Source organism: Puma concolor, chromosome E4, assembly GCF_028749965.1.
Source record: "Puma concolor isolate L17-30 chromosome E4, mPumCon1.1.hap2, whole genome shotgun sequence".
NCBI classification, from domain to species: domain Eukaryota; kingdom Metazoa; phylum Chordata; class Mammalia; order Carnivora; family Felidae; genus Puma; species Puma concolor.
In genome coordinates this window covers 2,504,619-2,516,383 of record NC_141683.1, presented here as the reverse complement: position 1 = coordinate 2,516,383, position 11,765 = coordinate 2,504,619, and the positions used below count along the sequence as shown (strand labels likewise).

Here is an 11,765-nt window from a genome sequence, read left to right as displayed (position 1 = left end):
TTCGGACTTCATGGGCAGACCAAGGGACGGCTTCTCTTGCCACTCGGTCTCCTGGTCTCCCTCCCAGACCCAGCACGCCCTCCGTGCCGGCCTCATGGGCTTATGGTGCAGCCGGCACTGGACTTCCTACGACACGGTGCCTGGGAGCCGTGAGGAGGACTGGAGAGGCCAGCCAGGTCCCCTCCGAGCACCGGCAGAGTCCCACAGGTTACCTGTTCCATAGGTGCTCTCACCTGAGGCAGCACTGAAGGTAGAGATATGGGGGGGTGGGGGGGCAGCTCTGAGGCTCCTCTGCACCCCCACTTCCTGCCATGCGGGCATCCCTGGTTTCACACCACCCACCTCCACAAACCATGGCTTTGGGGTTTGGGTGGAGGGCTTGGCCTTTACTATGTAGATACAGAGCCCTCTTCAAATCAGCCGCCAACTCCGCATCCTCTATGGAGTCCTTGCCTCCTGTGGGCGACTGCCAGCTGCAGGAGTGGGGGCCTGGAGCCCTCCCCTTCGCCTGGGCGAAGGGGTTACAATCCCTGGGGTCCTGCGGGCAGCACGGAGAGAGCAAGCCGGGAGCAGGCCCTGGCCCACCCAGGCTGGAGGGGCCAAGCTCAGCCCGGAGAAGAACTGGAAAGCCCTTCAGCCACTTCTGGCCGCGAGACATGAACAGACTCAGAGTCCAAACGTTCCAAGTAGTTCTGGAACAGTTTTCAGATAATCTCGAGGGGCAACATACAGCAGTGGAGTTTGCTAGCGATCGAGATCGCCCCCAGGGAGGCCAGCCCACCACGCAGGGACCAGAGATGCTGCAACAGCCAGGCGGCGGCTCCTGGAGGCAGGTGGGAGGGGCTAGGTGGTCTCCTCCTCCCTGGGCTTGGCCTTGGTGACGGGGGCTCGTGGCAGCATCAGCTCCTGGATCGTCGCGTACGCAGGACATTGTGGGGAGAAGCAATTTTTCTGGAAGAGTGAAAGGAAGGGGACGGTGGACAGAAGGGATGCAAGTCAGTCCTCCAGCAGGACAAAGCTTCCCGGGACAAGGTGGGTTAGGGGCCAGGGGACTCACCGCCAGGGACAGCCGCAGCAGCCCCACTGGGCCCTTGGACGGGCTCTTGGACTTGGAGAACTGGGCCTGGTACTGCACGGTGGCCAGGAAGCCCTCCAGCCCCACCTCCGTGATGCGGTTTCCTGGGAGAGGGAGCGACCCAGGTGGCCCCACTGCACCTGTGCCCCTCCCACCCAGCCCCTGCCCCTCACTTCTCCTCCTGCTCCTCCCCCCCCACCCACCCTCCCTTTCTCCCTCTTCCCCGCCCCCCCCCCCCCCCCCGCCCCGTTCTCCTGCCTGCCCACCTGGTTTCCCGCCTGCACTCCAACTGCCAGGCCCGCGGCCCGACCTACTCTCGCCCCAGACCCTGTGCAGGAGGGCCTCCACCCTCGTGACGGCCAACCATGGGAGGACCGTGTTCTGCCCCGTAGGGTTGGGGGGGGGCACCCCCAGGGCAGCACAGGGCCCCGGTGGCCTCACGGCAGGAGGACAGGGGTGCTCGGCAGACATACGGAGGAGGTTAAGGTGCAAAAGGACCTTGTTCCCAGGCACGAAAACCTTCCCGTTGCGGTGCTCCACCGGCTCCAGGAGCGGGTTGACCGTCTCTGTGGCTTCAGCAACCAGCTGCTAAAGCATAATCCCAATTGCAGCAGAGTAGAGGGAGCGAGCCCCCAGGCCACCAGTCAGTCAACATACATGCTTTGGAGACCAGCTATAGGCCAGGCTCTGTCCTAGGTGCTGGGGATACAAAGGCACAATAAGCCCACGCCCTCCAGAAGCAACACTGTGAGGGGGAGCCAGAAGGGGAAGGGGGAAGGGATGGGGGCAAGCCCCGTGGAGAGAAGCTGGGGTGTGCGGAGCACAGAGGAGGCCCCCCGGCCCCCTCTCCGGGAGCAGGTGGCCCCTGTGCTGAAGCTTGCGGGGCGTGTGACGGTTACCAGGCAAAGAGGGGGCGGAAGGTGTTCCAGGCAGAGAAAATGGCCAGAGCGGAGGCCTGAGGCGTTGGGGCTTTCCTAACAACCAGCCAGCGCGAGGAGGGCCCAGCGCTGGAGACAGAGGACGACCCACGGACCGGACCGGACCAGGGCAGAAAGGCAGCCCCCTGGGGTGCCCGGCTGACTCTGTGGGGAGGAGCCTGCGTGCAACTCTCGATCTCAGGGTCCTGAGCTTGAGCCGCACGTTGGGCACAGAGACTACTTAATAAAACAAAACAATGTTTGAAGGCAGCCCAGCCCCTCTCTACCTGACCTTCCTCCTTGGTAGGATCTTGTGTCGGTGCCAGAGAAAACTCCCAAAAGAGGGGAGGCCCCTCCCTGCCTAGGGCAGGAGGTCTGATGATAGAGACAGACCCTTGGACAGCTGGAGGGCTGGGGCTGCCGGGCGCTGTGGAGTCAGCCCAGAAGGTTCCGAATTAACGTGGGAGCCTCCCCAAGTTGAAAGAGAAAAGGGAGGCTCGGGCGGCAAAAGAAAAAGGGGCTCAAGGAGCCGAGCACAGGGTGGGGCGGCCCCACGAGAGCCCTGCCTTCCCGGGGAGCTGAGAGGGGCACAGGGCCAGCAGGACAGTGTGGCCGTGGCCGTCCGGCTGGGAGGGAGCGGCCTCCTCCAGCCGGACAGAGGGAGCACTGAGCTCTCCCCCACCCCGCAAGGAGCCCGGTTGGGAAGGGACGGGGTGGGGGGGGTGGAACCGGAACCAGAGACCTTTGGGGCGGGGCGGGCAAGCACTCCAGGGGGCCAGGCTGCCACCACAACCCCACGCCCACCACCTCAACCCTACCTCCGACTCCAGCAGGAAGCTTCGCTTCTCTTTGTTCCCAGTCTTGGGCCCTTTCCCCTTGCTTGTTTTCTGCTCAGGGATGGTGACCTCTGCAGGGGGCAGGGGGCAGGGGGTGGGGGAGCCAGAATGCACAGGGCCCACTCCGGAGACCACCCAGGGGCCCCGGAGAGAATGGGGCCCGGTCGGGGGGGAATCTCCTCACACCAAGGGTTGGGAGCAGCCGAACAGCTGGAGGAACCACCCTGGCCAGGAAGACGGTCCTCGTCTCAGAGCAGTGCCTTGGGGGTCCCCTCTCTTGGTAAACAACGTGGGGAGTGCAGTGGGCCAGGACGGGGCCACATGGGGCCGGAAGGACATCACCAGAAAACGCACGTGGAGGCGGAGGACAGGCCTCCCGTCCAGCCCCCGCCGGCCCTCCCCCTGCACCGAAGAGGAGCCTCGAATGGGCACCAGCACTTACTCCCTTTGCCTGACTTCGTGGGGTCTTCTTTCTTGGGGGTCCCTTGCGTGGGCGACTGCCCTGACCCTGACTTCTCCTCCTTCCTCACCGACTCCTGGGCAGCCAGTAAGGACGCAGATAGAACCCGCCTCCCCGGGCAGGACGGAGCCCGGCTGGGAAGGGGCCCACGCGGGACCTTCCACGGCCTTCCTCCCTCCAGCCCGGTTCCCCCAGCGCTGGCAGCACACCCACCCCCCCTGACTTCTCCTTCTTCTTGCTCAGGCCTTTCGGGGTCTTGGTTGTCTGCGTCTTGTCTGTCTTTTCCGCCAGTGCAGCACTGTTGACCTGTAGCAGCAGGTTCTTCTCACGGTCCGTTTTGGAGTCCCCAGGTCGGGAGGAGGAAGGCTGCGCTCACAGAAGGGAGGGGAGGGGAGGGGAGGGGATGGGAGAAGCAGCCAGCACCCCTTCCTCAAGGAGGGGTGAAGGGAAGCCCGGTGCCCGGCTGGCGGCGGGACTGACCGCACCCCCACGCCATCTCCCCGCCTAAAAGCCGAAACTGCGCGTTTGGGAGTCCTGGGGGTGCGGGGGAGGGGGGTGGCGGTGGGAGAGGCTGGGGCGGGGCTGGGGGCTCAGACTCTCGCGTCGGGAGGGAAAACAGTAGACTTTCACTGAACTAAGGCAGGTGCACCGCGCGCACTGTCCCGTGCGACCCCGCGACAGAGCTGCGGAGCAGCCGGGCCACAGGCGAGCACGCAGGCCGCGGTTAGGGAACGCGCCCCAGGTCCCGGGCTGTGGCCGGCTGCCCGGGGCGGTATCTAGTCCTTTCTCTCGCCCCGCAGGAGAGGCTCCGCAGGGAGAGCAGACCCGCTAGGCCTGGGGGGGCGGGGGGGGGGAGGGCGCTTCGTGCGGGGCCGCGGGCCCGGGGGCTCACCGATCGCGAGCGCTCCTGCGTCCCTTTTTCCAGCAGGAGGCGGCGGCGCTCCACCACCTCGGTGTGCGTCAGCTCGAAGGGACGCAGGACCTGGGGCGAGCAGCCCGCGGTCAGACACGGGGGGGGGGGGGGGGACCCCAGCCTCTGCCCCGCCGCCGCCGCACCCACCTCGGCCAGCTTCAGGGCGCCCTGGTCCTGGATGCGGTTGTGCGCCAGCGACAGCCAGAGCAGGGCGCGGTTCAGCCGGAGGCCCTGGGGCGGGGGCGCGTGTGAGCCTGTGGCCCGGCCGTCCCGCCTCCGCCTCCAGTCCCCGCTCCCTGTCCCCGCCGGTCACGTACATCCGCGATGTAGCCGGCACCCGCGTCCCCGATGTGGTTGAAGGCCAGGTTGAGCGAGACCAGGGTCCGGTTGCAGCTGCGCAGCGTGGACAGAGCCTGGCCCAGCAGCTGCGCGCCGTGGTCGTCGATGTTGTTGTTCCGCAGAGACAAGTGCGCGATCCTGCGCGCGGAGGGAGAGCAGGCTGGCTGGGGACGTGGGGCCGCGCCCCCGGGGAGCCCAGCGGCGAACTCGGCGCGTAAGGAGGGCGCAACGGTCCGAGGGCGGAGGGGCAGGAGCGGAGGGTGCCTGGGGGTTTGTCAGGGGGCAGGACAGGGTGGACCAGGGCTGACCTGGTCCGGGGGACGGGCCCTAAGAAAGGGGGGAGGAAAAGCAGTCTCACGGGCTGTCCGCGGCCATGAGCTTGTGATAGGACTGTTCCGGCAGCGGGTTGCCCTCCAGAGACACCTTCCTGAGGACGGGGGAGATCTGAGGACCTGGCGGCACCACTGGGGCCAGAGGAGGGAGGGGGTCGGACAGGACGTGTGGGTCTCTGGGGAGCAGCTTGGAAACAGCCCAAGGGTGGCCCTCCCTCCTGTGTAGGAAATTACACGGACAGTTCTGTAGACCAAAAACCCACAAGTTGAGGGGCCCGGGGGGGGGGGAGGCTCGGTCAAGCCACAGACTCGATCTCGGCTCAGGTCTTGATCTCTCGGCTGGGGAGACGGAGCCCCGCATCAGGCCCTGCGTTGATGGGGTGGGGCCTGCTTGGGGCTCCGTCTCTCCTCTCTGCCCCTCCCCCACTTGTGCACGGGCACACGCTCTCAAAATAAGTATTAAAATATTTTTTTAAACATAAAAATCCGTAAGTGTAGCCATGTGAATGGGGTCACTCGCCAGCGCTAGTGACCGGTGGTGAGGTGGCCTCTGAAAGGATTTCGGGATCCCACCTTCCTGGTACCCATGCCTGGTGTAGTCCCCCCACTCCCCCCCCCCCCCAGTGTGGCTGGACCCAGTGACCTCCTTCCTACTGAATGGAATATGGCACAAGTAATGAGGTGTCGCTTCTAGGTCACAAAAGGACCGTGGCCCCTGCGTCGGGAGCTCTCTGGCCCTCTCTGGGATCCCTTGCGGGGCAGGGGGGGCATCCAGACGGCCAGACTGGCCCGGAGAGCCCTCCCTTCTACTGCAGCCCCACGGAGGCGGCCACTAGGTCAGCTGGGCGGCAGGTGCTCCAGCCCCAGCCGCCAGCTTCCTGTGGGCCCACCGGGCCACCCCCACCACCGCGAGGGACCACACACCCCCCACCACACACACACACACACACACACACACACACACACACACACACACACCCTGGGCAGGGGGCACCCAGCTCGTCCACACCCGCACCCAGGTCTATCTCCCAGAAACCGGAAACCAATAAACTGGTGTCGCTGGAAGCCCCCACGTGACCCGCAGTGTGTACCTGATTCGCGACCCCCACAAGCCTGGCTTCTCCCGCAGCAGCAGCAGGCGCTGGGAGAACGCAGGCCCTTTTCCAAGTCCCCACGAACACTGAACTAACGGCTAGAAGCTTCTCTACTTAAAAGTTCTCTCCCACGGTTTATTATCACGGGAGATTCATTACCTTTCCGGTTGGCTCCTCCTTCACCTAAAGGTCATCACGTTCATTTTCAATTATTCGCCCTCGGCGATCTGACTCACTTTCGTATCTTAAGAGGAATCCCTAGGTCTGTTTCCGGTTTCCATGATGGAAACAAATTACGTTTCCTCCGCTGAGGGAGACCCAACCCCGCCCTGCAGGAACGTCCCACCGGCCACCAGGGGAAGACCTGTAGCCCCGGAACGCGGAGGCTGTGTTCTGTGAAGCAGGATAAACCAAAGGTGCTGGGGAAGCCTCCAGAAGGAGTGTGAGGCCCCACACCTGTAGCGACACCGCCTCCCACCTGGCCCCTGCCCCCTCCATTCCTCCTCCACAACTCGGCACCACCTCCTCCAGGCAGCCCTCCTGTCTCCCCGCCCAGCAGCCATGAAATGGGGTGGCACTCTTTCTCTGCCCCCACTCCCTGCTCCACGAACAGCCACAGCGCCCACGCGGCCCTGCAGTGTCTGCCCTAACCTCTCCCTCCCCCACCGATGCCGGAGAAGAGCCAGCCTTAGTCCCGCGTTAACCCCCAGGCAGGAAACCCCCAGGGAGAGCATGGGTGGTCGTGGTGGCGAGGAGAGGGGTCGGGGCCCAAAGGCTTGTCTCTTTAGGCACTGGTGTGGCATAAAAGGGACCCCCTCCTTGTCACACTGAAGCTTCTAAACCTCCCTCCCGCCCCAGGGACGCCACCGCCAGTCTCCTCCCCAAACTGCTCCCGGCCCCCCGCCCCGCGCCAGGTCCGTCCTGGGGCGCTCCCCACCTGCCCTCCCGCGTCTGACCTGAGCGTGGGCGCGCAGAGAGGCAGGAGGGCGATGAAGGTGCTCAGGGTCTTATCCGTCAGCCCCACCTTCCACAAGCTGGACTTGGGAGGCGCGGAAGCCAGCTGGAGCCTCACCCCCTTCCCCGCGTCCCCTCCGGCCACACGGTCTCCCGGGCGCCCCTTCCACCGTCCCGGGCCTCCCGCGCCCCTGCCCGCGGCTCTTTATCCCCCGCCCCGGCCCACCCACCCCGTGCCCTCACTTTATGGCCTGCAGCTGGCTGAGGGGGGGCAGACATTTGGAGAAGATGCCCAAGATCCGCTCCTCGACCCTCCAACCTGTGGCAGCAAGAGGAGGGAGGGGCCTCAGGCCCCGGCCAGGGGGGGTCCGCGGGGCGGGGGGTGGGGGGAGGGTGCACCGCCGGGAGGTGGGAGGCGGACTGAGGGCGGAGGGGCACCGCGGGGCCGGGGGTCGTCGGGACTCAGGTCCAGGGGGCGGGGCAGCGCGGGGTGGGGGAGGACCCGGGCCGGAGGGGCAGCGCGGGGTGGGGAAGCGTCGGGACTCAGGACGAGGGGAGGTCCGCGGGACGGGGGGGGCGGGCCCGGGGCGGGGCTCACCGCGGATGTAGATTTCCTTCACCCACTTGTCCTCGGGCTCCAGCTCCACCTGGATCGTGGGCCGGAAAAACACGTATTTGCTCTCCAGGCTGTTGAGGCTGCAAGACCCCGACAGGCGCTGATCGTCTGCAAGGCAGGGGTGCAAGGAGCGGGGTGAAGAGGGAGGAAACAGAAGCGCCGGTCCAGGGCGGCCAGAGGGCAGTAGCCCCCAGGTGTGGCCGGGCCAGGGTCGCCGAGGGTTTGGGGAGGAAGGCGGAGACTCGCCCGCCTCCACACCCGCCACTTGGAAGCCTCGCCTCGGCGCGCCGCACCCCTGCCCTGCGCCCGCCCCCCCCCCCCCCCCCCCGGCCTTTGACCCGCCCAGCGAAGGGGGGCCACCCGGCAGGCCCCCTAGGGGCTCCCCTGGCACTCACTCACCCTGGGCGGGCTTTTCCGACATCGAGGCGGAGGGAACGAACGCCGGGTGCGGGCGAGGCCGGGTGACGACCTTGGGGAAGTCCGTGTAGCCCGAGCGCGTGCAGAGCTCGGCGAAATCCGTCTCGAGGACCCCGGTGCACTGGTATTCCTCTGCGGGGCGGCGGGAGGTGAGGGCGGCCGGGCCCGCCGTGGCCGGGGGGAGGGGGGGGCAGCAGAGAGCAGCGGGCGCCCGCGGGGACCCACGGGGACCGCGCCGGCGACGCGTCCCCAGGCTCAGCCGCCCGGGGCTTCGGGCCCCGCGGCGGCTGGGCGCCCCCCTCCCGGAACGGCATCCTTACAGCCAGCGTTTAATCTAAGATGCGTGGTAAAGACCCACGCTGGGGACACTTAAGGGCAAACCGCGGGAAACCCAGACCCGGGAGAAAGGGGGCTGCCGGGCGCCTCCCCTCTGCGCTGGGGGCTCCACCCACCCACGGGTCAAGGCCGCTTGCGCGCTGCGCTCCCCGTCCCGGGGCAGGGGGGCGCTCCACCTCCCACAGTGTCCCCAGCCCGGCCTCCTCCCGTGCCCCTTGTTTGCTGGGACGGCCCAGCGTCACCCGGGGAAAGAAGCCCAGGCCCGACCGACGTGAGCCTGGGAAGGAAGCCAGGAGCACCTGTCACCCCGCCCCCACCCCACACGGACACCGAGCTGCCGCAGAGCCTCGGGCTTTTATTTACGCAGCAACGTGTTTATAGCACTTGTTTGTTCTGAGTGCTTTAGAAACATCACTTCACTCAAGACTCCCATTCATTCAGACCGACGCTCCCCACATCCCATCCTGAGGGCTATGCAACCTGGAGTCCTCAGGGACCCGAGGTCTTTCCCACTTCCCCGTGTGCATCCCAGGAAGAAGTGGTTCTTGAAGATGGGAAGGGCTGTCCCTGGCGCAGGGGAGAGTCTGGAGGCCGAAGGGTTGACCCGGTCCCAGCCTGCTCTTCCAAGTGCTGGCAACCTGGAGCCGGAGCCCCCGAGGCACCACCACCGGCCTGTGCTGAGCCGAGCCGGAGGAGAAGCGGTGAAGCTGACCACCCGGGAGCCTGCCCGGAGGCCCAGATGGTCTGGAAGCAGGTGCTCAGAACAAGTGGGGACGAGACAGGTTCTCGTGGCAGAGGAGCGAGACCGGGGCGGGGACAGGGGCACAAGGCACATCAGCTCCAGGGACAAGGCGGTTGAGAGGAGGCTCAGGGCCCCAGGGAACCCCCTTGCACAGCCGCCTCCTGCACACCGCCTGCCTTCCGGGCTGTTCCCCCTGCTGGGGGAGCCCCTCACCCCTTCCTCCCTTTGCTCCCACCACCCTTCCCTGTAACAGAGATTCTCAAACCTGAACAAGCCAGGAGAGCCGGTCAAAACAGTTTCCTGGGCCCCCTCCCCAGACACCCTGATTCTGAAGGCCAGGTGGAGTCTGTGAATTTGCATTTCTAACAAGCTAACAACAAACCGGTGATGCCAAAGCTACTGGTCCAAGGCCGGCGGCTGAGAGCCTCTGCTCTGGAGCCGGGCTGCCCAGCAGAACTTCGCGGGCACATGGACATGCTCCCCGCGCTTCAGGCAGCCTTTACCTGGTGGCCAGTGAAGCTCTAAAGGGGGCTTGTCCCGGCTCCGTCCCTCCCACACTCCTTCCTCACGCTCTCGGCTGACCTTGCCTTGCACTTCTTGAGAAACAGAAGCCACCAGATGGGGTTTCCACTAAATCTCTAAACCTTCCTGCGGCCGCCATCACTCTCTACCCGGCTGGAGCCCTGAGCCCCGCATCTGCCCCACCACTGCCCTCAGTGCCACTCCGTGTTGCCCTTGGCGGTCGCCGCCCCCACTCTCTCCCACCTGTCAGCTTCTCTGCCAGCTGCCCCCCCCAACGATGCCTCCAAGTGCTCCACTCTTCTCTGCACATGCTCCCCGCTGCCCCAGGGGAACCTCTTTCCTCCCCAGGCCTTAAATACACCCGGACATCAGCAGCTCCCAAAGTGCCAGTTCCAGCCTTCCCTCTCTTGGGTGCTCGGGACCCAGGTGCCCAGCTGACGGCACCCCTTGGGGGACTTCTCCCACGTGCCCTTGCTTCAGGCTTTCCTGTCTGCGCGGACGGCACCTCAACCCACCTGCTGCCGAGCCCAGAAACCTGGGAATCGTTTCTCCCTTCGCTTCCCACCCGAGCCGAGACTCCACCGGTTCTTACGGCTTCTACTTGGGAACTATTTTTCCAAGAAGTCTAACTCATTCTCCCTCGCTGCTCTACCCCAACTACCACTGTCCCCCGTGTGGACTGGCGAAATGCCTGGATTCACCTCCCTGCCTCCACACACTTCCCTTCCTCTCCACTGTTTATGCAGAGCGGTGGGGGGGGGGGGGTGATGCAGCTGGGTTCCTACCTGTAAAACATTCTACATTGTCTTGTCTCTCCTTCTGGAAAATGCTCTTTCTCCAGCTCTCACAGCTCCCCACCCCCCAGCCACCCTGACGAGGAGGGAGCCCCTGACCAAGTTCTATCAGAGCCTCTTCCCAAGTGGTTTTCCCGTGAGTCCAGGGACAGCAAGCCCCGTCCCTCTCAAAGTGGATGGATTTGAATCAAGGAGCCTTCCAACAGGGGTGCCGGCTGGCTCAGTTGGTAGAGGGCACATCTCTTGATCTTGGGGTCATGAGTTTGAGCCCCACGTTGGGTGTGGAGCCTCCTTTAAAAAAAAAAAAAAAAGACTTCCAGTAAATTCCCCTTTGTGGATCATTTATGTGGGCTGGGGTTCTGTCCCCTGCAACACACAGAGCCACACGCTGACTCCTCTGGTTTTCTTTCCCCAGAGAGTGTGAATGGACCCTGTGCATCTCCGCATCCAGAAAGTAATTGTTGAATGAATGAGTAAATAAAAATCAACTCAAAGTCACCTCCTGGTAGTTTCCCCTCCCCGCACCTGGTGTCCCTCCCCGAGGCCTTCTTCTCATACATCTTATCACAACTTATCCTGTTTGTCAGCATCCCAAACCACAGGGTGGGTTCTTTGGGATCGAGTTCGATTCAAAGCTGTGCCAAGTTGACTTTCAAGAGCTGGGCTGCGAGAACCGTGATCTGTAGGCCAAGATGGAGCAGAGAGCTGGGCACAGGGGTGCACAATGTACGCTCGTGGGATCAACAAAGGAATTTGCAGTTTACAAAACACCTTCCCACCGCCAGCTCCCTTGTTCCTCACATGTCCCATGTCCGCACTACACAGAAGGGTGTCCGGGGCCACACGCCTAATAAGGGTCACCACGCAGGAGCTGGTTACACGCACCAGCTGAACACAGCGAACCTCAGCACCGGAGCTCCCACGGCGACCCCCGGCTCCAGGCCGGCGCTGCGCCCCGCACAGCGACCATGCCCACCCGCCCGCCTACCGGGGTTCTTGGGCTCCTCCTCGCCCACCGGCGGCAGGACGAGGACCGGCTTCTCCTTGGCCCCGCGATCCCCCTTCTTGGTCACCGTGCCGGACGACTTCTGGGTCCCGGGACGCGGGGCCCTGGGGGAGGCCCCGGGCGTACTCGCCTCGCCGGACATGCCGGCGCCGTCCGCAGCGGCCCTGGGACGGCCCACGCGGCGCGGAGGCGAGACGGGACTCTGTGGGGCTCGCCCTGGGGGAGGACTGAACCTGGGGTCTCTATTCCGCTGCCACCGCCCCGCCGCGCCCGCCGCCCCGTGGTCTCCGCGTCCCTCTCCAAGACAACGCGCGCGACGGGAGGGCGCAACAGTTACAGCCGCGGGCGGGGGAGCCCGGGGGCGGAGCCAAGGAGAGAGCGAGGGGGGCGGGGCGGGGCCCGAGCCGGCATG

General features: G+C 65.2%; 1 protein-coding gene across 12 annotated transcripts; it reads right to left on the bottom strand.

The window, feature by feature from the left end:
• Nucleotides 1–365: 365 nt before the first annotated feature.
• LRRC71 (leucine rich repeat containing 71) lies at nt 366–11,630 on the bottom strand. Of its 12 annotated transcripts, XM_086693354.1 has the most exons (17): nt 11,336–11,446; nt 10,916–11,027; nt 7,936–8,083; nt 7,519–7,644; nt 7,164–7,239; nt 6,923–7,000; nt 4,899–4,967; nt 4,519–4,678; nt 4,349–4,432; nt 4,181–4,270; nt 3,502–3,654; nt 3,271–3,364; nt 2,811–2,899; nt 1,733–1,774; nt 1,549–1,663; nt 1,058–1,179; nt 366–951 (listed from the first exon to the last, which is right to left on the bottom strand). In XM_086693354.1, exons 3-17 carry the CDS (start codon nt 7,955–7,957, stop codon nt 844–846), a joined length of 1,428 nt encoding a protein of 475 aa, XP_086549480.1. In that variant the 5' UTR covers nt 7,958–8,083; nt 10,916–11,027; nt 11,336–11,446; the 3' UTR covers nt 366–843. The 12 variants fall into 12 exon arrangements, with proteins under 12 accessions (XP_086549480.1, XP_086549468.1, XP_086549476.1 ...); XM_086693342.1 differs by lacking the exon at nt 10,916–11,027 and having other exon boundaries at nt 7,936–8,085; nt 11,336–11,630; XM_086693350.1 differs by lacking the exon at nt 10,916–11,027 and having other exon boundaries at nt 1,574–1,663; nt 7,936–8,085; nt 11,336–11,630.
• Between the last annotated feature and the right edge of the window lie 135 nt (nt 11,631–11,765).